The 25,493-nt window shown below is 33.7% G+C and overlaps 1 protein-coding gene, 1 long non-coding RNA gene and 1 pseudogene across 6 annotated transcripts in view; all 3 read right to left on the bottom strand.

Annotated features, from left to right (window-relative positions):
* LOC148628253 (sodium-dependent proline transporter-like) overlaps positions 1 to 25,493 on the bottom strand; it is a 44,298-nt gene that overhangs the window by 3,853 nt on the left and 14,952 nt on the right. For 3 of the 5 annotated variants that reach the window (XM_088585167.1, XM_088585154.1, XM_088585163.1), the window contains 12 exons: positions 25,112 to 25,219; positions 24,436 to 24,521; positions 19,726 to 19,896; positions 17,419 to 17,550; positions 16,219 to 16,492; positions 15,005 to 15,137; positions 8,076 to 8,210; positions 6,265 to 6,368; positions 3,660 to 3,784; positions 2,839 to 2,951; positions 2,146 to 2,274; positions 484 to 583 (listed from right to left, as the gene is read on the bottom strand). In XM_088585167.1, coding sequence (XP_088441293.1) covers positions 484 to 583; positions 2,146 to 2,274; positions 2,839 to 2,951; positions 3,660 to 3,784; positions 6,265 to 6,368; positions 8,076 to 8,210; positions 15,005 to 15,137; positions 16,219 to 16,492; positions 17,419 to 17,550; positions 19,726 to 19,896; positions 24,436 to 24,521; positions 25,112 to 25,158 — 1,549 coding nt within the window. In that variant the 5' untranslated portion in view covers positions 25,159 to 25,219. Of the gene's footprint in view, positions 1 to 483; positions 584 to 1,762; positions 1,914 to 2,145; positions 2,275 to 2,838; positions 2,952 to 3,659; positions 3,785 to 6,264; positions 6,369 to 8,075; positions 8,211 to 15,004; positions 15,138 to 16,218; positions 16,493 to 17,418; positions 17,551 to 19,725; positions 19,897 to 24,435; positions 24,522 to 25,111; positions 25,220 to 25,493 lie in introns of those variants that run through there. The other 2 variants (XM_088585173.1, XM_088585158.1) reach the window with 2 other exon arrangements.
* On the bottom strand, positions 11,174 to 14,998 carry LOC148628255 (uncharacterized). Its single transcript, XR_015922513.1, has 2 exons — positions 13,638 to 14,998; positions 11,174 to 12,705 (listed from the first exon to the last, which is right to left on the bottom strand). It is a non-coding gene; the product is annotated as an uncharacterized LOC148628255 (long non-coding RNA).
* LOC148628254 (uncharacterized) lies at positions 20,785 to 23,111 on the bottom strand (annotated as a pseudogene).

Genomic DNA, 25,493 nt, shown 5'->3' with positions numbered 1-25,493 from the left:
TCTGTCACGTTTATTAAAATTTGATTGATTGATTAATTGTTGGGATTTAAAGTCCGAGCAACAATATTTCAGATATATATGTATGGTAGTACGGGAGCAATGTAGCGAATAGAGTCGTCACATTCTGAGACGTTTGTATAATTTTGATTTGTTGTGATATGCATCATTAATTTGATCCTCTATCCTACATAATAACACCTAGATGAACTGTCCCGTACTACCATACATCGTGTACTAAGTTACAGCCCTAGATTAAATCCTACGAGAAGGAATGACCCGGCCAGCGAAAGCTATATTTTTATATAGCCTAGCTGGCCGAGTGGTCTAGGGCGCTGGACTTTATGCAGGCGGTGTTGCCATAGATGTCACAGGGGAACGAGTTCGAGTCCCGCGAAGAGAACGACCAAAATTAGCATCGCAAATTTGACAGTTCTAACATCGTTGGGAATTTTTCAGACCTTTCTATATGTATATATATATTACCATAAATCCACGAGAATATGATACACTCCAAAAAAGCCATTATAGGTAAAGCAAATGCAGCAATGTACCAATCAACCAACTGGTAGACGTACATTCCTCCCTGAAAAAAATAACCGTTTTAATATCAAGTAGCTATTCATCAACCAAGCATACAGGAATGATTTATGGATTCAAAGATCGCCATTTTTGTGTCTAAGATTATTGAAATTCTTAAAAGGTTTTGAATAGGCATTCTTCTACGTGCAGAAAAAAGTCAATTGAAGGAGGCATTAATCTTATACTGACAGCACGTTTTTATCAACTTCCCTACCATTTATTCTCTAGAAGGCCTGACTGAAGGGTTTTTTAACCTCCTTGACTGCTCTGTCAGGTTTCGCGCGGACTGTCTAGAAGGCTTCATGCAAACAATCATTATATACTTTATCATTTGGCTATATCCTTCGATCTCAGTTTCCGCTGTATAGATGACGTATTATCTTTAGACAATCCTAATTTCGGGGATTTGATACATCGCATCTACCCAAAAGAACTTGAGATGAAGGATACTACAGACACTGTGAAGTCAACCTCATATCTTGACCTACACTTAGAAATCGATGGTAAAGGAAAACTATTGACCAAACTTTACGACAAACGTGATGACTTTTCATTAAGAATTGTCAATTTTTCTTTCATCTGTGGCGGCATCCCTTCGGCTCCTGCGTATGGAGTGTTCATATCACAACTCATACGTTATGCCAGGGCTTGCCGAAGCTGCGCAGACTTTTCGTATCGCGCTAGAACTCTAACAAATAGGCTTCTGGAACAGGGTTATGTTACTACAAGATTGAAGTCATCACTACAGAAGTTTTATGGTCGTCATCATGAGCTCGTGGATCGTTGTGGTGTGTCCGTCAGCACCATGAAAACTGATTTATTCAACGGGTCATAGTTTTCTTTTCCTCGTTTGTCTACCCCGGACTTGACTTTTTATGAGCAACTCGGTGGGTGTTTCTAAAGTTTACTTTTACTTTATGTATGAATTTAGTTACTTTGTGTACTTTGTTGTGTATGTCTGTTTTTTCCATGTCTGGTCTTTGTCCCTGGATTACATTCTTTTGATTACCCTACAACATTGGTTCCCTTGATTACTCTTAAAAAATATCTCTGGCTAAATTTCACAACAATATGAAAATGTCTGACGATTTTTACCATTCACCATTGGTATTTTTTTAAAATGAATGCGTCTTTTACACCAACAAAGTATAAAGAGAATCCCAAAGAATACAACTTACATTTAGAGAAGAACACAACATGCGTATTATTCTGCAATCGTTCCGTTTGAGCAACCGAAATATACGGTGAGTGACAGCATATATCAATTCGGATCCGCCCAATTTCCGACCCTTACATGAACTACCTTTTTATCGTAATGTCACTGTGTGGGGCCTCTAGTGGGAAAAAAGGTAATAAACATTAAATTAGATTTAAAAAAGGATTAGGATTGCAGTAGAAAGACAATAAGAGCATATTGACTAGAAATAAAAACGATATACAAATTCGGCACGAACTGGAAAAAGAACGTTCGGCGAGATTTCAAGTTTTACTCCAACTTTAAGCCTCATCCGTATATATATTTTTTTATTTCAAGTCAAAACACTGTTATTGTCTATGTATGATTACCTGTGAACAAAATATGATTCCAGTGAGAAACGAAACTGTACAGAACACAGCTGTGAACAATACTTCCCTTTTTCGCAAGAGTCTAAAACTATCTTTAAAACAAACCACAATACTTTCACACATCACAAACTACAAGTCAAGAAAATGACAAAATATTGGTAGCTGATTCAGTTACAGTAAACTGTGTCAATAAATGTTTACAAGTATGTAAAAAGGTGACAGTATTTATCAAACATTGTTTATTATAATTAACACGTGTTCAAGCGTCAATACAGCTGTAGTTGTGGTGAACTTCAATTGAAGCGATTGGTCAATTGACTGCACGTGAATGGGGCAATTGGTATGATCCTTATTTGGTGGAGAGACTTGAAATGTCTTAACTTGTCAGAATTCTAGTGATCTCGACCTGTTTAACATTTTTTATGTACTAAGGAAATTAGCATAATCTCGTTCGTTTCTTATCTAATTTCTAGATGTTTTCTCCCTTGCACTTATGTTTTCCGTATAGTGTTTTGTTTTTTTTTTATTAAAATAAATAATCATTTTCTTTGTTTTTTAATTACTTTGTTCAACTCGTAATTGAATTGTCCAAGTGTTCACACGTCAGTACTTTTTTACCGATATTCAAATAGTTATTTTTTATGTATCTTCTTTTAAAAAACGTTTAAAACCTGTGCTATTTTGTCTTATCACCTGACTGTCGAGACCGACTGACAAAAGCATCACAAAGAAGAGAACAGCCCACACATTCTGTCCTGGTAAATAGGCTAAAGCTTCTGGATATACAACAAATCCGAGACCAGGACCTTTATAAAAAACAGAAGTTCAAATACTATGATTAGAATTCAAGATTAAAAGAGAAAAATAATCATATGAAACACAAACACAGCGGAGAAAAATGCTCACACAATTCACAAAAAGTACTTTAATGAAAATTGAATGTTGTATGCTTATTCGCAATAGAATATATCGAAAGTGCCATTATGTGTAAAAACAAAAACATTTTTCTCAATTTGATTTTTTTTGCCTCAATTATAGTTTACACATCTATGTAACAACAGAAAAGCTATGTTAATGTTTTTTTGCTTATCCTTTAACTGCAAGAAAATGTTTCACGTCATTTTTGAATAGTGCATTTCAACTAAATTTGACCTATCATTATCTTAAAAATGGCACACTTTACAAACACATTTGTTGTTATTTCTGTAGGTTATGGGATATACATAGTTGGATAATGCAATACAATCTATGCGTTTTTTCTTCATGTGCCACACCTTACACACATTTTGACAGATTCGTAGACAGATAAGTACGTCAATGAATGAAAAAAAAACATTTCTTAAAACTAATCAATAGCTTATACACAATTTAAACTACCTTTCTTTAGTAGAAGCCTTAATATATATTGTATTAATATGATGCATTTGTGGTATGTTTGTATTTTGTCTGCAACTTGGTTTTTACTGTTTGTTTTCAACTTGTCTGGTGTACCCCAATCTACATAGATAATATACCTGATTTAACAATCTTTTCAATAGGGATCGATTGTTTTGCAGACATAAATCCCAGCACCGAAAAAATCACCAGTCCCGAAAACATACTGGTACATTCGCTCGCGAAGGTTATAAATACAGAATCTCTGAAATAAAGGTAATAAATTGGCAATTTCTGTTTCTTGGATTGTTTTTTCTTCACTTTAATCATTTATTTTTCAATTTGATCATAATTACATTGAATGATGATTTCATTCCCACGCAATACTGCTTAGGTAATCCTCAACACAGATAATAATTATTTATGTGCTTTTGTTTTTGTTTTTTGTTTTTATTTTTATTCTGGTAATATTATAGTTCCAAATTACTATTTTCGATAAAGCACGATGTTTCGCAGTCGCATTTCCATTATCCATGTCGTTCCGGTAGAGTTAAGACGTGTGTTCAATCATCGGTTTGTACCACGCGGTTCAAGCAACGTACCGGTCGACCTGAAAATGACCTTTACCATGTAAAGAAATGTATATTAATATCATATTATTTCATACTTTGTTATAGAGTTTTAACAAAAGGTAATTTGGCTATTCACACTCTAAATTATTCTTAATGTAATTTCTTTTCAACTTGATGACAAAAATGAGTCTTTCAAAAGTAATGAATTGTTCCAGTTAAAATAGAGATGTCTAAGAAATCTACGACACTTTCAAGTGACCTTGACCCAATGAGTAAGTTCGAATTGTCTTCTTGATTCTTGTGAAAATTGTAATCTGAACAAAATTTCAAAAATTACATGATGTAAAATAAAATTGTGAGCACACATTTGCATTTTAAATACTGAATATCAATCACTATTTTTCCCTAATATGTATAAAACGAAAGTCAATCCGTACTTCTGATCCAACTTCACACACAAGTACAAATTTTGTTCCATTTCATCTTTTTTCCTAAATTTTTAAAACTGTCCAAAAGTTAATTTTCAATAACATCAAAAAAATATTTCAGATTAAGAAAATAATTTCGTTGATGAACAAACAATTTCCAAAAACTAGACACTTTTATCAATTTGAATTTTTCCCGCCTATTTTACTTGGTTAAAATCACTCCTCTTCACTTCCTGTTTATTAATGGTCAATTATTAGTGGTTGGAGAATTACTAAGTGTGTTAAATAAAACACGCTTAACACATTTTATGCTTCTTGAAATATTACTGCAAGAACAAAATTTCCTAAATGCAAATTTATTACTAAATATTTTTCGAGGCCAAAAAGAAGTCCCTAAAATATTCAGGTGATATGAAGACTAGATCTCAATTCTATTTGCAGAAATAATACAAACTTATTGAGCTGAATAATTACAAGAAACATATTTACTGGTTATAAAAGAGGTATTGAATGATATAAAATTACATTTTGGCTACATTTTTGCGTAGTATTCAGAAATAGTAGGGAAGTTCCAGTGATAGACCGCCAATACAAGGTAAAAGGATCAAAAACCCAAAAATACATTGTGTGACTCCCAATAAAAAGTAATTACACTTATGTTTAAAGCTGACAAAGGGGGGATATTAAAAACTGGCGTCCAATTAAACTTTTAAATACGGACTATAAAATAAATTATTTCTAAGTTGATGGCAGACAGGTTAATTCCTTAGTATCATCGACACTGATCATGAGAAGGGGTTCATGAAAGGTAGTAATATCTTTCAAGGTAATAGACTGCCAATCATGGGTGGTCAATACAACGCAAAATCGCACAAAACACATTACACAAAGATTGAAGAGGGTGCGATTGTATTTCTAAATCAACAAAAAGTTTTCGATAGAGCTTAGTGGGGTTCGATAGCAATATGTATGCAAAAATATGGGTTTGGGCAAAAATTTAGGAGATGGGTTTCTGTGCTATTCAAAAACGCATTCATACTAATGGGTTTCATATCACAACTGATACGTTATGCCAGACCTTGCCGAAACTACGCAGACTTTTTGTATCGCGCTAGAATTCTAACAAATAAGCTTCCTGAACAGGGTTATGTTGCTACAAGATTGAAGTCATCACTACAGAAGTTTTATGGTCGTCATCATGAACTCGTGGATCGTTACGATGTATCCATCTGCGCCATGAAAACTGATCTGCTCAACGTGTTATAGTTTTCCTTTCCTCTTTCGTCTACCCCGGACTTGACTTTTTATGAGCAACTCGGCGTGTGTTTCTAGACAAGCAGAGGACGTTTACCCTACCGGTGCACCTGATCCATGCTCCCAGTTTTTATTGGAGTCCGAGTTGCTCATTTGTTACTTTGTATGTATGATTTTAGTTACTTTATGTTCTTTGTTGTGTATGTCTCTTTTCCATGTCTGGTTTTTGTCCCTGAATTACGTTCTTTTGATTACAGCTATAACCTTGGTTCCCTTCAATACTTTTTCAGATAAACTAGACATGTCACAGTTACTGAGAAAGTTCGAAGTATCTAAGCAAATCTGCAATACCTTTGAAATACGTATTTATTTACCAGTCGGATTGCAACTGTAAACGTGAAAATGATATCCCAGTACGAAAAAAAATGAAGTTATAATTAAATACAGAACCTTGTCATTCAAGCGTTAAATTCGCTTAACATGTTTATTACCTGAGAAAATTATTGTGGAATTTGTTGAAACTAGACAAGGATATTATCAAACCAGTACCAGGACCAATGGAATAAAATAACTGCAATGCCGCTTCGAGCCATATCTAAAATTTGAACTGGTAATAAATTAGCCTGCCACAATATTATTTTTATACGTTAATGTTCTTACATGGTATACAAAATGTAAATTGAAAAGCAAATTATCCACAAATTACCCTGTTTAATTACTTTCAGAATTTAAGTAGCACTCCAGCTAGGAATCATGCAAAATGTGATACTTGGTTGGAAAAACCTACATAAGTAAACAGAAAATAACATGTGACTTTTCATAGAACCCTTTTCATAAGAGATTTAAATTATATAGAATGTACTGTAGAATTCAAAATTAAGGGAGATAACTATGTAAAGGACATTAAAATATAACAGAAACTATTGGATTTTCAATGTAAATTATCTCTTAAGAACAAACAAATTGGAATGAATAATAAAACATATCATAATAAAGACTATAAAGCAACGTAATAACAAAAATAAAAAGGTGCAGCCTTAAACACATTTACAGAGTTTGCATAATTCTTACAAAGACCGCTACTTAAAAAATCATATGACAGATGGATGTTCTTATTCAAATTATGGAAGCTTTCCATTATACGGTTCGTCCAATTGAAATGGTGTATTTTGAATGAAAAAGCGAAAACTATTGACTGTGAATCGAGCGTTTTGATCAAAGGGAGCAACCATTTGAATTATTTGGGGGAGGGGGTTTAATGAATGGAATAACGCAGATAATACCGTTTTAAGTATCTAGATAGCTCTATCTTTTGTCGAAGCGATGGTATCTATGTTGTTTATGACGTGTACATGGAATTTTATACTGTAGTAAAAACTGTTATCGCTGAGGTCGTAAAAGGTGAATAAACAATAATAATGCACGAAATAGGCATGTGCTAATTAAATTGGAATTATGACATTTTAACAAAAAAAGCAAAAATAAAATATGTAGGCTTTCCTACCATGAATCACATGTTGCATGATTCTTATGTTGAGTACTACTTACTAAGTTCTAAGAGGGTAAAAGAATGGCAACATGTGATATTAATGGGATAATCAACTGGAAAGAGTAAAGTACCAAAATATGATCACGAGTGCCGAAGAACGCCTAGATGTAACGAGTGTGCGTGAACGCGCATAAGTCAAATCTTACCGCATTCTTGGCACGAGTGATCATATTTTAGTTATTCACCATAACCAACATTCGATAAATCACTGCTATCTATATGATAAAATACAAAAATACCAATTATATAAATACTGAAAATTGTTGTATGATGCACGTGTGTTTGAAGAGTAACTTCGTATCAGCTGCATTAAAATTGTTTGGAAGTTAAAGATTTAAAAACTAATTGAGATAAGTATAATACCCATTTGAAAAAAAAGTGTGATAAGTAATCAATATTGAATGAACAGCTAAACGATATGAAAATAATGAACAATACTTCTAATATGTCACGCGGCAGTCTTTTTTTGTATCTCTTAATAGCCGCTGCAGCCGGCTCTTTCGTAACCGCAAATCAGGCATTGTTTGAAAGTCGGATAAAGTCGCGTAAAGTTATTCATTTATTTTTCGACTTTTCAAATTCTGGAAATTTCTGAGAGGGTTGGCTGTAGGGCCTAGATTGAATTTCGTAAGTCAGGCGCTGCCTGTTTCGGGGCTTGTTAACATGTATACAGTTGAATGGATACAGGTCTTAGGAATGTTGCAGGGTAACGATACCATTCCTATCTTAAAACATTTTTAAAAAAAGTTTTACCTGAAATGAAAGCAACTTGCTGAAATCTGGTTTAAGGTACTTTATTACGCCATCTATAGATCCCTCTATCATCAAAGCACGTATTAATATAGCTGTGAGAATCAAATAAGGAAGAAGTGCTGTCACATACACAACCTAGGGACAATATCAACATTTCATTTAAGCTTATTCAAATAAAAGAAATTATATCAGACAATAAAATTAGAGTCTGATTTAAATAATTGCATCTTCTAAATGGACCAAAGTGCCTCATTTTATCTTCAGATATTATTTGTACGAATGAGATTGTGCATCCCCAGAAGTAGGAGCATTAAGACCTTCTGTATCTGCAATCAGATCTTGAATGTCATCATATTTTACTACGGTAATTTGATAGTATTTGCATATGATAAAATCATATTATCAAATGAAGGTACATAAGTATTAATAGATTTGTGTGTTTGATTTTTCAGAAATTGCAGGTTTACCTGACCCTATTCCCAACTGGCGGACCAACATTTTGTCAACATTTATCTCCCTTTAGAGCAGGTGTCTATTCGGAACACGTAAAGTTTTCCATCCGATATCGACCATACTTTAGAAAATCTCGAAAGTCAAAAGGGAATTTCTCGTTCTACTGACCCTGCCATAAATTTTCTTTACACGGGATACAAATGAAAAGCATCCTCATGCAACCTACCAACAAAATGAAACACCCTGTAAATTTTAGAAACACCGTTGTGTTTGTCTGCTTGGGATTCCTTTTTAATTCGAGTTACTTCTTTTTTCTGCACCCGAACCCGAACATCGATTAGAGAGACTTTGAAATTATACCTGCTCTTACGGGAGGTAACTCTGCAAAAACAGGATAAAATATGGCTGCATCCCGAGCTCCGCAAGTAGGGAATTGGGTGCTTGATAAAATAATGTTCATGCCTTCGTTCATTGTTTCCGATACTAAGTAGCTACCTTGCGTATTCATTATTGTGACAGAAAATAAACATTGTACGACTACCACAAAAAAAAACCAAAATCACCAATTAAACTGTTCATGTATTTGAAAATTTTAAGTAACAGACTTTGTAAGAATCATGCAAAAACTGAAAAATGTGATACACCCCAAAAAGGCTACATATTTTTATTTTTGTAATTAAGTTGTTTTATGAGTCTATATTGTGAAATGTGTAATTATTCATTCATGTCTGCCTGCTCTTGGGAGATAATCAACATTGAAAATACAATAGATTCTATTGTATTTTAGTGTCATTTACAGATTTATCTCCCTTAATTTTGGAAATCTCCCGTGCATTCTATATAATTTTTATTTCCTATGAACATGGGTTATGTGAAAAACCACATGTAACTTTAAGTTTACTATGACATTTCAAACAAAATATCAAAAATAAAAATGTGTAGGCTTTCCAACCACGAATCACATTTTGCATGATTCTTATGTGGAGTGCTATTTAAGTAGATGTACGCCTATGAATCATCACTGATTTAATGTTTGTTTGTTTGTTGGGGTTTAACGTCCGAGCAGCAATATTTCAGCTATATTCAGACGATGAACACGAAATGGATGACAAAATGAACATGAAATGAAAAAAAAAGGATGGGTCACAAGGATAATAGGGTCGACAAATTTTGATTGCCACTGGAAAAAGGGGGATGGGTAAAGTCGGGCAATTTAGCCTCCTGTGGCGGAGCGCAAAGGTTCCTACTCCTATCGAATACCACAGCAGGGTTCTTTAACGTGCGAGGAACGTGGCATCTTTCCCAAAACGGTGCACCACTATGGTTTGCGGTCAGGTTTTCCGTATTATAGCCTGACAACCCCAGCATGTAACACGCCAGGGGTACCCCATTCCACCACCTGGGGCACACATCCCAGTTGCTCTGTTGGCAGAGCGCCTAGCCCCCGGCTAGGTTTCTGAGCACTATTTAGTCGCCTTTTACCACAAGCTTAGCGCTGCTGCAGGCCTATTCTATTAACACCCGGACCTGCACGGGGCTCACTGATTTAAGAAAGTAGGCATAGGGTAAGGGATACAACTCTTACAAACCATTGCAACGTTTGTATTCGGCATTTTACATCAATCTCATGTAAGCATCAAAGTAACTTGGACTGCTTCAAATGAATGCTTAAAAGGCGTTGGTGAAATTGAATATGATAATAACATATCATTGATTTCAAGGGTAATGTCCCTTGCCCTAGGTCTAGTTTCTTAAAAAAAACATACACAAATTTCTTATTCTAATGTAAATGTAGTGATTTAAATATGTAATAGGCACTGTAAAGTTTTAGTAAAGTCTTTTAGTAAAGGTAGTATTAAATCAAAGTTTAAAAACTTTGATCAAGTTATTTGACATTTATCTAACTTTGGCCAGATAATGCTTCATCGACCGCTTTCCGATTTATGAACAAGACAGTTGGTGTAAACTCTCTCAAACAAAAGTCAAATGTTAAAACAATCCTTATAGTGTAAATTTAATCGATCCCAATCAAAATTAAGATTTAAACGTAATGAAAACGTTTTGAATTTTTTTAATGCTTGAATTGAGGACTTATCGAACTTAATAAGTTAATTTATACAAAATAAACTATGTTGTCCAAAACGAAAGCCTTCAGCAATCATAAGACTTATAACAAATTGAATCAAATTGTCACAGAATGCCTCCGCAAAAATCGGCATTATCGTACTATATAAGAATTCCATTCAAACTGTTCTCACATCAAGAAGATATATAATACAAAACATCTGTTGAGTTTTAAGTGTCAGTCTCTGTAAGGGTCAGGCAGTGGATGAAATATCATAAAAAAACATCATTTGGATAGTGTAATTTGACTATATTTGCACCATCAGAATTGAAGAATAAAGAAAATATTTTCCATATCATGTTGGTGCAATGAGCTATATTTTCATTGAAATGCACTGAAAATGAACATTTTACGGGCTGATAACTCTGTCCGAAATTTCAATTTTTTAACATTTTATTAAAAAAAATTCTTAACAAATCAAGAGTTGCAGCGATCAAATAATGGTCTTTTCACATTGAAAAGGCATCTTCGAGTAATATTATAATGTCAGATCGGTGGGTCTTTGACATGCATGTTTCTGTTTATTTTTTTTCCATTTTGCCTGATTCTTACAAGCACTTACACTTAATACTTTAAAGCAACTTTAACAACATATCAAAAATAAAACCCCGACCTATTTATCACTGCATCAGTGGTTAAATGGAGTAAAAGCAACGAAACCAATCCAAGGATCATTAAAGTCTCCTAATTACCTCATATTTTACCGAATTTAAACCGTAAAATAAGAATACACAGCGTAATTAAATTTGATGTTCTGTTATTATATACAATGTTGATCCCATATAAATTAGGTGTTCGACGATGTGCTCTATATTTTCGGGCTCAGTTTCGTGAACTTAGTATAGCTTTTTTTTATCAAACGTATTTTACATATTAAGACTTAATAAAAATGCATGGCGCGTTCAGCTTTAAAAAGTTTACAATTTAGAACATGCCTAATTGCAAAAGGAATTTCGGAGGTAATTTAGAATTGAATATAAATAAGAATAAGAATATGAAAGTATACTTGTTATAAAATTTGATTTAAATATATGTCTGTGATATGAGCTTTATATTATTGTAATAGTATTTTATGGTGCTTGATATGAGCAAACGGTAAATAGTGTAATGCACTTTAATCCTTAATTAAAATATTTAAAATCATGACCTTATTTACACGAACTTGTGAAATATGTACAAAGTCTCTTAATTGGAAATACATGATTGCAAACTTTTTCATCTGTGCATAAATCTGCTTGTCTCTACATCTTAGAAGTAGCTCGTCTGTAATTATAATTTCAAACTGATTATAAAATATTCTCCTAAAAAGTTGGTAGCTAGTAAGAAGTTTATGTACAGAGTCAGTTACTAGTACTGGGGTACGGAATTAAAAGAAGTAACAAGTATTTTCAAAGTTCATTTTGAAGTACAGGATTAATTGTAGTAAATTTCTTTACTACATAATTCGTTTAAATACAACAAGAAGGTCTAGAGTAATCAGGGGAACCTAGATTCTAGCAGAAGTCAAAAGAATGAAATCAAGGGACAGAGACCAGACAAAAATAAATGAGCATGGACCAGGTGCACCGGTAGGGTCAGCGTTCGTTGTTTTTCGAGAAAGTTGCTCATAAAAAATCAAGTCCAGGGTAGACGAAAGAGGAAATGAAAACTATGACACATTGAACAAATCAGTTTTCATGGTGCAGAAATTGATCGGTTCATAGAGAATCACCTTTCAACTGTTGTTTTTGCGAGAAAAAAAATACTGGTCTTTGTACAGAATTTCAACTTAGAGACGTAGAAATCCATATTAAGATCAGTAAATTCGGTATTAAGACAAAAGAATCAAATCAAAATATGTAAATTCTATATGAAGACTAGTATTTTTTCTCGCAAAGACAACAGGTGAAAGATGATGTCTATACAGTATTGAAACCCATTAGTTCATAAAAGTGTCATAAAATGAATATTTTCGATATTAAACCTGTATAAAGTCCTCGTACAGTCGAATTGGGTTTCCATCACCAGCACTGGACCTCGGTTGAGCTTCGGGACAATACAACTGACCTCAACCTAATACTATTTAATTTTTTTTTTAATTGTAATTAAATGCACGTAACTTCACGATCTAGTTTTGCCGCATTACAAAATTGACTAAATTGGACAAACGTGTTTATTTATGCTTAGTGCTACATATAGAGCGTATATTTTTTTTGAACCGAAAAAGACAAGTTGATACAAATTACCATATAAAACATTCCTTAAGATTGGTATGCTAACCACCCATACCGTCCCAAATAATTAAGATTAAAAAAGGGGTAAGGGTTTGTTAACGTAGTATGATTTTCTACGTTACACCACGAATAGGGATTCCTTGAGTGAAAGAGAATCTATCCGATGAACAAATTGAACAATTACACCAAATGCAGCTGGTTTTTACAGTCTCTACTATCGGATATATCTTAATGGAAACGGTTTCCCTGAAACTTTATGTCGACCGTGCGAAATTGTAAATAACCACCTGTTCATGAGCTGGACCATTAAGTGTCAGTCCCTATAAGAATCAGGCAGTATGTAAAACATGATATGAAAAGCCCATCATTTCGATAGTGCACACTGACTATTTGCACCATTAGAATCAAGGAAAACTGACAACATTTTCCATATCATGCTGGACTTTTGTATTTCGTTGAAATGCACTGAAAACGAACATTTCAAGGGCAGATAACTTATTTTTTTCTAAGATTCTATAAACAAATTTCTGACCAAAGCCAGTGAAGCAGAGATTAAATAGTGTTATTTTCAAATGGAGAAAGTATCCTTGAGTGATATTACATTGTCAGATCGGTGGGTTTTTGACATGCATGTTTTTGATTTTTCTCATTCTGTCTGAGTCTTACAAACACTTACATTTAGATACAATAGTTGCCATGCGACTATACTCGTATGCTAAATGGATGCAAGGTAAAGACAATAATACATCTGAAGTAACTGGTACTACTTACTTGTAGTTACTTTGGGGTGCTTCGGGCTCCAGTTTCTGTATTTATTTCAGGGACTTGTAAATTGTCAGGTCTGTCTAATGAGTCAATGTCTGGAGCTAGAAGACTGGTACCTAATTAATGGGAAACCAGTGTCATCATCTGGGGGGTTCCCAAGACTGACCAGGATTTTGGTCAACCTAAACCTAAGATCACTACACATCTTAACAACGTGTAAGTCATTATCATACCCTTCGTTTTAAATCAGCAAGGACATCTCATAGATGAATTATTTTAATAATGTGTTTCAGCAGGTACTAGTATAAGTTGTGTTTAAAAATACAACAGGTACTAGTATAAGTTGTGGTTATTTCCGAAAGTCCTAGTATCAGTATTTATGTTGTCGTTGGCGACATCTCATCGCTTGTATTTCACGGCCACTCGGAGTAAGGACTATATAATACTAAGCGTAATGGTTATATAGTCCCTGCCTAGATAAGTAAGTTCTAGGTTATTCTTCATTCTTATTTTCATACTTATTCAGTGCCGTCAATTCATCAATATACGGGCTATTATTAGAGTTTCATCCACAGCAATTATGGATTACCTTTAGGTCTATCTACCTTCAGTCGAGAATGACGAAATACATCGTGTTGCCAAGGAAGACCGTGTGGCACCCACATATATAATCGTGCACGAAAAAAAGGTATTGAATGTATGTACTTAGATGCTTTAGTACCAGAAAGAAAATACGTGATATCTTCGCTTAGTCGCTATGGCTCAGGGTCTTGATATAACACATACACCTCCTGTATGTCTTAATTATATTTTGACCGGTAACGGGATTATACTAAGTGACAAACGATAAATTCATAGTTTTTTTTTCTTTGTTAATACTTAACTTCATTAAACGAATTGTCATTTGATACATCGAATTTAGTACGCTGTGTATTCTAATTTTACCGTACATGTCGAATCTTGGCGTACATCGCCGAATTTCAAATCGATATCCTGATTCAATAATTCAACTCTAATTTAAAAGTGGAAAGTCCTTATTCTACACAGAATATTAAATCTATTATATAAAACTTAAAACTCAAGGATTTCGTGATTAAATTCGGTAAAATATGAGGAAATAAGTAATTTTTATTGATCTGCGCCAGCGATATTAGAAAGAGGAAAAGGATAATTATCCAAAATGAAAGAACAAAAACAGACAAAACATTATGATGAGACCAAAAACTGAAAAACATACACATAGAAAATAAGTAATAAGTGAGCAATCTGGACTAAACTAGAAAATAAGTAATAAGGGGGCAATCCGGACTCAACTAAAACTTTCGGAGTATTTGAAAGGTGTGCGGCTAGGGTAAGCTACGAAATAAAATCACCTTCCCTACAGACTTGACACCTTTACAAATGCAGATACCAACGATGATCCAACCAGCCAAAAAACACAAAAGGAGTCTCCAGCTGATGTACCCTACTTCCTCTATTCCCGATGATATTTCCAGCACATTTCGTCTAAAATGAAAATTATTTTGCAATGTTAATCTGTCGTTCTTTTATTAGTTGGTGCTTGTTTTACAGAATCTTCAGCCGAGATGAATAATAGAAGTCTTTATCCACACAACTCTTCAATTTTGCAATAAGGTATTCGAAAAAAAATCAATTTTACACTTCAGCAAATAAAAATAATTATTTTACCAACAACTTTTGTGCGTATAATCTAATGCATGATGTCATCATTTTCAACAAAATTATGGAAGTCTATTTCTGTCATCGTGATAAATAAATGTCGCGAAAAATTATCTCGAAAAGTCATGATAATTTGGGTATTTTGTCGACATAAATGACAATTTTATCTCAAAAAGTCACGATAATTTTTCGCAATAGTTAAGAAATTTATGTCGACGGTTCGATATAATTACATGAATTATCGCGACTTTAAGGGAACCGACAACTTGTGCCTTGACATAAAATATTTTCACGATAAATTAAGACAACTGTATACTAATACAACGACTTTATGTGCTAATTATCATGACAAATCCTGATATATTATCTCAACTGATCGTAAACGATGTCTAAGATATCTGTCGACATAAACTACCACAATCTGAGAATTTAAAGTTGTGAAAATGCGAAGTAGTGTCAACAACAAAACATGTGAGTTGCGATATATTATGTTGACTTTCTCGTGAATTAACTTGGCTTATTGACTTTATATCTCGACAAAAGCTAGTTTTTCGTGGTAAGTTACGATAACTTATCACGAAATTTCGCGTTTGTCGAAATAATACGTCAACAATTCAAGTTATTTAAAAAAAAAGTCAATATGATTTATCACAATGTATACATTTTGTAGCTGACACTACTTCGCGTTTTCATAACTTTAAACTATAAAATTGCGATAGTTTATGTCGAATTAGCTTAACTATTGCGAAAAATTATCGTGACTTTTGGAGATAAAATTGTCATTTATGTCGACAAAATACCCAAATTATCACGACTTTTCGAGATAATTTTTCGCGACTTTTATTTATCTTGATGACAGAAATAGACTTCCATAGTTTTTTTGGTTTTTTTTTTTTAATTTACTTACTGCCAAAAATCCTCAGATGCAGTAATAAAAGTTGGGATGTATGCAAAAGAAGCGTTTTGGGATGTCGACAAGTTTCGAATGAGTGATTGGTTGTCGGCTATTTTTAATTGTCCCTGGTCAATCACACAAAATGGGCTATTCCATTCATTATCGCATGTGGTCCAGGGTAATGAACTCGCAAAGGATTTAACTATGTAGTAAATTGTCCATGCTAAGATTGCATTATAATATATTATCCAAGTCAGACATATTATCAGCATACCCCAGCCTAGCCCTAAAATGTAAAAAATAGACTTGAAGACGATAACAAGGGAAAAAGTTCCTTGTACATGTATACGGATACTTTTTGAATGACTATTGACAAAATTGCGCTTGTGAATGTATATGAAATATATATCTTTTTTGCAACTTTACAAATTCATGTTAGTATCACAATTAAACGACCTCAACATTCGTCTTTAGGTCGAATCTACAGGAAACTGGTTTACGATTGCATACTTAAAAAAAGAATGGCTATCGGATTTTAAAGGCTGCAAGAACACTGTTATATGGAAATACGTCTCCGAACATTAAATGTCTGAAATAATTTGATGCTAAATTATGTGCATCATTTAAAAATTCTTTGCAGTAATCGAATAACGTTTGTATTCCCTTAGCTCCCATTGCAATGTCACCCGATCTTTCACCTTTTGACCCCAGTTGACCTCAATACAATTGAAGAACTTTTCCCGAACAGAAGTGAATGTAAAAGTGGTCTATTCAGTACCGCAAAGTTGTATGCCAGCTAAGCTGACAGTCAAAATTGGTAGTAACCAAATCTTAACTTTATCGTGATCTGACGTACAACTCGGCACAGTACAAACGACTTCAAAAACAGAAAAAAAACAAGTACCACCTTAAAAAACAGATAGCCGACGCAGTAAAATTTCTTCTTTTTACTTATAATTTTCTACCTTTCATTCAGGAAATAACACATGGCACGCAATTTCAATTTTCGATACAGCATTGTAATTAGGGGACTTGCATTTCCATGGAAGAGCGTCTTTAAGGTCAAAGGGTAAAAATCGAAACTATACCGACTGCGTTGGGAAAAAGTAGATATTTTTTTTCTGGAAAAGGTTTGTCGATGAGTATTTCTCATATGTAATTTTAGAAATGTTCAAATATAAACAAAAGCATAGAAAATTAAGGAAAACTTACCTTTAAATAATGGACATACTTCCCATATATGTAAAAAACTTTTTCCGCTGAACTGTCCTATCGACATCTCTAAGAAAACTAGTGGAAACGCAAATATCACCAGAAAAATAAGAAATGGTATCAAGAAGGCTCCTATTTGAAATAAAGAGGTACATTTTTTATTATGAAGGGTAAATAAGCAACGATAATACACCATTGATCAGTACTGCTATAATATGTTTACAGAAGACATGAGATGAAATTCGTGTTATAATACATTGTAAGTGAATTTCACATAAAAATCAAATTGATTTCATGTGAAGTTTACGTGAATTTCATGTGAAGCTAGATTAACATTATAGTTCACGTGAAAAATATTTGCCTGTATAAGATGCAAACCACCATGATTCAACCAAAAATGTTACAATGTCTAATAAAACAACGTTAAAATTTTACTGGATTGAAAATTTGACTCGTCATATACCTTCACTTTTGGAATGAAAAAACCAACATACGGTAGATACTGTACAGAATTTTGTTATCAAACAGACAAAGAAAAAATGTCAGAAGGAATTCGTTATATCAGATAAAAAATGCCGTGGAAATAGAACTATTCCAAGGACACAATCTAGTAGTACAAATCACCGATACAAAACCTTATTTACTTTGGAAAAAATATTCCCCTCAGACGACGTTCACATTCACCATTTACGATGAATCTGGCATAAACTGATTTATGGTTTATTACCAAACAAAGAATGGATATCGAATTTGAAGGCTACGGAAGAGTTATATAAGTGAAAATGAAAATATCTAAAATGCTTCTAATATATATATATATATAAACATGCATCATTTAAAATTTCTATGTAGCAATGTATTCAAGTATCTTTTTTTTATTTATTTATTTGTTTATTGGCTTGATGACCCCTGTTAATTTTTTATATAATTACAGAACTTTCTTGGAAAGTAAGTGTGAATATGGGTCGTCTTTAAAAGCAGATACGTATAAACTGTATTTTATAAACCATCTTAAGCGTTCAGTAATATTATAATGACACCAGTAAAGTTGTTGCGAAAACCTTTATGTTTATAGACGTTTCGAGCTTTTACGAAAAAGTGCACCGAATAGTATAATAGTATTATACGGTGTTTTCGGAAGTACATTTTTTGAAATACAGTTTACATCAATTAACTCTTCAAAACTGCTCCGATAAAGGAACAACCGTAATAATTGAATTTGTACTTTTATTTTACAATGTATACTCGTTCATATATCATTTTTTTTCCAAATTCGGCGTTGTTCGTGGTAACGTTAATTTTGTTTGTTGCCTTTAGGTCTTGGGTACTCCTTTTATCAGCGGTTACTACAGACTCCCTATTTTTTCCCACATTTTCGTTATTTGAAATAGTTTTGACATCATCACGGTATTTAGCCAGGTAAAAGTCAACTTGCCACTTTGTCCACCGTCAACTTTTATGAACAGTTAAAATTTGGTGATCTTTTCCGGCAATGAATGGAATTCGTTGCAGAAGAAAGCATGTCTCAGTTATAAAGTTATTATAGTATTAGTTGATACACAATGAAAAAAGTAACAATAAAAACATAAAATTACTCATCGAAATCTAAGTCAAACAACGTAACAGAAAAAAGTTGCGTTGAATGTTTTAATGTGTGTGTATTACACTCAAAAGTATGAACATCGCGCGTAACCTCATAAAATATTCGTTAAAAGAATAGGCCTGCAGCAGCGCTAAGCTGTCGTAAAAGACGACTTAATAGTGCTCAGAAACCTAGCCGGGGGCTAGGGCGCTCTGCCCACAGAGCAACTGGGATGTGTGCCCCAGGTGGTGGAATGGGGTACCCCTGGCGTGTTACATGCTGGGGTTGTCAGGCTATAATACGGAAAACCTGACCGCAAACCATAGCGGTGCACCGTGTTGGGAAAGATGCCACGTTCCTCGCACGTTAAAAAACCCTACTGTGGTATTCTCCCGGAGTAGGAACCATAGGGCTCCGCCACAGGAGGCTAAATTGCCCGACCCTACATACCTCTCCCTATTTACAGTGACAATCAAAATTTGTCGACCCCATTGTCCTTGTGTCCGATCCCTTTTTGATTTCATCATCATTTCATGTTCATTTTATCATTAATTTCATGTTCATCGTCTGAATATAGCTGAAATATTGCTGCTCGGACGTTAAACCCCAACAAACAAACAAAGAAACAAACATAAAATATTCTGGCTAATTTCACTTGTCTACAACAATTATTTCAATGTTTGTGTTTGGTAATATTTGAATTTTATTTTATTTTTTTTATATACCTCCTCCGTTCCTTAGACAGATGTACGGGAATCGCCATAGATTGCCGAGTCCAACCAAATATCCAACCAGTGAGAGGATGTACTCTGCTTTCCTACCCCAAGTTCCTCGGACTTTGATTTCATCATTATTAGTTCCAGAATTGTCTACTTCACTTGGATCTTCGACAGCCCCTAGAAAATATTCCCCTTTCATTGTCGGTTGTTTTAGGCTTTATTGATATTACATTGATCGTCATATAGGAGATATACAATCAACCGGTTTTTAACAATATTTTTGTATCACTTGTATCAGCTGATTTTATTCATGAAAGTTGTTTACCGTTTAAGGTTTCACCTTCTACATATTAATAAAATTACATGGATGATATGGACTATGAACACCCAATAACTTTCAGGTATACCAGAAATTGCTCATAATCATATGGCCAATCTAATCGTGATGAGTAAAAATGCTTCATAGCATTAGAAATGAAGTGACTATGCTGGGAGGAGGTCACCACCTCCGACGAAAGGCCATATCGGAAGCGATATAGATAAAGAGATGGAATATTTTCTGTAATATATCCATAATTGTATGAAGTAAAAAATGTGTTCTGTCCTGTGTAGTAAAAGACAGTGGTTGCTTGAACTGACTGGACTTTGACTGGTACTTTAGGCTTCTGGATGACTCTCGAACTTTCTATGTCTATTTGTGTTCTACGTTATACCAACTGATCTAATGTATTTGTGATCTTTTTGATATTTGTATAATGTCAGGCAAATTTTTACTTGAAATGTTCCGTCCTGCTGCATGGCAGTTCTCGTTTTTTTTTCTTCTATATGTGTATCTCCTGCGTTAATCTTACACGAATTTGCATCTAACTTCAAAAGCATACAGTTAATTAGACGATGCAAGAATTGCCATCCTTAAAACACTAGAAAGAGTAATCAAGAAAGAAAAACTGGTCGAGTTGGTTACTCATTCCGGATGAACGGATGATTAACGGAGTGTCAAAATAAACAGGTTTGGTTTTATGATGACGATATACACTCCACACCAAGAAGTATTCATATCAAATAGAGGTTTATGATATTTTTATTATGATACATTTATAATAAGGAAATTCTCTATTTAAAATATGTGTACCGTGTTAACCACTTTCACACACGGAGCCACGTACAATCATACAAATTAATAAAAATAGCCGCCATACTTCAGTTAATATGAGTATGCAGTGAGAACCTATTCATAGAAGTATAAGATCTTAATAGAATCCGAAGCTTATTTTGACCCCATCTTTCAACGGGAACAGGTGAGACCGTTTGGACATCTTATCCACTATAAAGTTGTAAAGGTCATTTCAGTGAAAATCAAATAGTTTTCAAATTTAATACAGTGCAACCGAGCTGACCAAAGGAGAATCTTGTCTAAACCAGGCAGGGGTTCAGTGTGAACGAGTTTTATCTTGAGAAATATTCGTATTTTACTAAGAACAATACCTCTTATATCGCTTTATTATTTTTAATGAAATTTTGTAGAAAGGTTATTAAACGTGAAAAGATAGAATATAATTTGAGGCTGTATTTGTTCTGACAGATCCTGACAAATTCTAAAGAAAGCGGAAAGAGCTCTATTGAAACATGCATGCGCAAATAAGCGAGATGCAGATTTTCATCTAGCGGAAGTGACATGTCGCGGGGAGAATGCGAAATAACAATAAGTGTCATCAATAATTATTTTAAAAACTAAAACTTTCTGGCTTCGTTATCTCCTTGAGGCATGTTCAACCGGGTGATGCTGCATCAATCAAACGAAACAGTTATGCAATTCAGAAATAATGTATTTACATGCACCATTTACATGATATATATATATACGGCTTAAACTAAGAGTAAGAACTACACATATGTAACACATTTAACAAAATGAACCTTGGTGTCAAAAAATATGGAAAGGATCATTTATCTTCTCAACTTCCTGACCAAAATTTGAAGCACCAGTTTTAGAACAGTTTAGTTATGTCTTGCAGAACAAAATGATGGTAAAATTACAACACAATTAATTCAAATCAAAATCTCTATGTTCGTTGTGTTGATGAAGAAACTTTGGTAACATTACTATAGTAGAACATCGAGAGATTTCCAAACGTTGTCAGGTTTGTAAGCTTTATATTCAGTAATGCATTTGACACAATCAGAACTGTTATGGCCTAAATGCCACTTGCTATGGCGGTTTAACCTAGTGTTATCAGACCGGATTACTTGTTAATTGGCCTTGTTGCCTTCTTGAGGCAGATTGACAGGGTGATGCTGCATCAGTCAGTAGAACCAGATATGAAATTCAGAAATAATGTAATATAGATAGGCAACTTGTTATACGTTTTTTGATAACAATAATTCTTTTTCAATTCGAACTCGTATGCATAATTCAGAGGAAAAATACATTTCGTTATCTTTAAATTGATCTTTAAAATCGTTAACGAACCGCATATTCCACCAATAAACAATTAGTACGTACGCTAAAATAGTCCTACACAAAGTTAATTGCGCTTGTGTTTCATCATTATGGATGAACTGCATATCAAATCTTCACAAGTGTTACTACGTGTAACAAAGAATCATATTCGCATTATTTATAAATAGACCTGTCAAAGAAACTAGTTAAGTTTGATGTTCTTGTGAGTTTTATATGTTGGCCACTTAGTTTTGAAATGAATGGGAATTCCCATTCTCTATTTTTAGCTCATTGACGTGTAGGATGCGGTGTTCGTTGCACTACAAAAAAGTAAACATAATTAAATATTTCCGAATCGATGTATAAGTATTTACATGCACCATTTAGATGTTTGGGAGCACGTAAAGATGTTGCTCTGTTAGCATGTTCACATGTTTGGCTGGACCCTAAATCAGAATGTACAAATGCTTTGGAAAATCACTGGCTCAAAAATGTTTTGAATTTTTTCCTTTAGTACTCTATCAGTAGAAGGCTTTATGTGGTAAACTTCTGTACAGATACTTTATGTCAGGTTTTCTTTTATCGCCACAAAATCTGGGTTTACAGAGTTCACGATCTTCAAATTGGTGAGGAATCAAGGCTCCTAGGTTTTCTTTCAGATCATCTTGGCAACCTTGGTTTTTGGCAAAGACATATTTCAGTGATTTGCCAAATGTCTTATTACCAAACTGCTGAGTTTAACATCTTTGTCAGTTTTTTGAAGATTATACAATTCAGCAGAAATAATTTTCACTGTGTGGTTCTTATCCATTTTTTGTTACTATGAAACCTAGTTCTACTTTTAGCCTTTCTATCAAAGTGTTATCCCCATCTCCTTCAATTGTATTAACACATGTCCCTTGCTCCATTACATCATTTCTTTGATAGTCTGCATTCCTGCCGGACTCTCCATAATCTTGCCGACACTGTGTGGTTCCATACAAATATGTGTGGTTTTGGCTTTCTACCAGTTCTATTTCTTTTCCACCGTTTACATGTTCCACATGTGCGATTTTCAGTAACGCTTTTAACAACTTTATTACCATACTCACGTTTGCTCATCAAAAAAGTTTGACCTACAGACAGTCATGAATATTACTCCATTGCACATACATTACCCTCATAGTTAGGCCTACAAAAGTTGCCAGTAGATTGTTTCATTCTGTGAATGAAAGCTTCCTTTCTATTTGTCAAAATTTTGATTTTTCGTTTTCCAGTTATGGGACTGAATTCGTACATTCATTGTAAAATAGTGTGATTTTGTTTTCATACTACATAAGACAAAAATAATTGCAGTAAAAGTAAATTTCGTGAATTTTAATGATTTTTTTTTTGTTTTTTTGTTTTTTGTTTTTGCTTTTTGTTTTTGTTTTGTTTTTTTGTTTTGTTTTTGTTTTTGTTTTTTGTAAAGGCCCCTTTAATTTATATAAAATTCTTATTTTAAATTTTGGAGTTGAGGGATTTTTTTCATAAAAGATTGCTAAACGTAGCCATATGTTGTCCACCCCGCATCAATAGTTAAAGTGCAAAAGCCCCTTAACGCCTGTAATTTTTAATGGAACAAAATTGAGGAGAAATATGATGAACTACATTTGATGACTAACAATCCAATAAAATTTGAACAAATCCGTTGAGCAACTTCCGTGGAATTGCGTTCACAAAATGTATCTATAGGTAAATATGTATAAATTCTACAAAGTTCAATAATTTCTGCAAAATTTGTCAAATCAAAACGTGATGCAATATAATCAACTACACGGGATGACTAACAATCCCAAAAGTTTGAACATAGTCCGTTCAGCGGTTTCCAAGAAGTTGTGTTCACGATTGAGACGGACACCAGTATTTTCATGTATCCCTCCACTAAGGGTTGGGGAACAAAAATAGGAATTTAGCTGTTTTCAGACAGATGACAACCTCCAGAAACAAAATATTTGGGAATATAACAATTGCATAGTCCGCCCGTCTGAATGCCTATTCATGAAATTTTGTAAATTTGTATGTAAGTACAAAAGTTATAAGACCAATACCAGTCTGGTCAAAATTCAAAGCAGTATACGGCTTAAATGTCTATGTTGGTGCCATCTGTTCACGATTCAGCATCTGCAGGCGTACCCATATATTTAGTTTTAACCAGCAAAGCACTTAATTAATTTACGCCTTTTGTAGAAATGAAGTCATATGTACATAAAAAGTCTCCCTATACTATATTTATGTGGAAAATAATTATGCATTACCAGTTAGGCTATCAAATCCTCTTTTTTTTCCATGGTCAGCACAAACCGTCATTCCGAAAGAAATCACAGCAGGCCCAGATGCATTCCTGTCAATTTAAAATCAACAAAATTAAAAACAAAACCAAAAATGGTAATGTCAATATTTGTGGTGTAACGCATTTCATACTTAACCCAATCTATTTAAACAACCATGCAAGAGGCATTTATAATACATTTACATTCAAAACAATATTACTAGTGGCCATTGTTTCTAGAAAAGCAGAGGGCCCTTACCCTATCGGTGCACCTGGTTCATGTTCATAGTTTTTAGTGGAATCTGAGTTGCTCATTTACTTTTGTTGCTTTACACGTACTATTTTTTTTTATTTTATGTGATTTGTTGTGTGTGTGTGTGTGTGTTCTCCCTGTCTGGTCCTTGTCCCTGGATAACATTTTTTTTTAATTTCCGCTGGAATCTTGGTTCCCTTGATTACTCTTACATGAAATATACTGACATGGACTAAATGTAATTAATGTAAAATGGATAGCATTGTTATGCTATAATCCAGAGTGAGTTTCAAATTATTGTATTTACACTCACTAACTGTATGGCCAAATTGTAGCTTTTTAACTATTTTTGTCGCAGTGTAAAAGCAATAACTGTATTTTTTACATAAAATATGAATAACACTAATACCTTTCACTTGAAGTTACGTCCTTCATTTCAGAATCTGTAGGATTCATTTCCAACACATCATCTGAAACGTTATAAGTTGCAGTTTCATCTTCTACAATACTAATGTTCCTGTTAAAATCATAATAGAAAATGGTTATACAATCATTAGAAATAATACATAAAGAATGGAACTTTTTTTTTTACATCTATTCAATTTTAAAATCAAATATACACAAAACTGATCTGTTTTGGGCCTGAACATGCTATAAGATTCAGATTTTAATCATCAATACTACCTTTCTGGAGATCTCTACAACTTTTAATGGAGAACAAAAAAGCTTTGTCCCTTTGTCTTTTGTATGTGTTGATTCATTGCCAAGGCCATGGCTTCATTATCATTTCT

The sequence above is a fragment of the Perna viridis genome, chromosome 1 (assembly GCF_037379345.1).
Source record: "Perna viridis isolate PV_CMFRI_1.1 ecotype Kerala chromosome 1, ASM3737934v1, whole genome shotgun sequence".
In the NCBI taxonomy this organism is placed as follows: domain Eukaryota; kingdom Metazoa; phylum Mollusca; class Bivalvia; order Mytilida; family Mytilidae; genus Perna; species Perna viridis.
The sequence above is the reverse complement of the archived record's forward strand: the minus strand, read 5'-3'. Positions and strand labels throughout refer to the sequence as shown.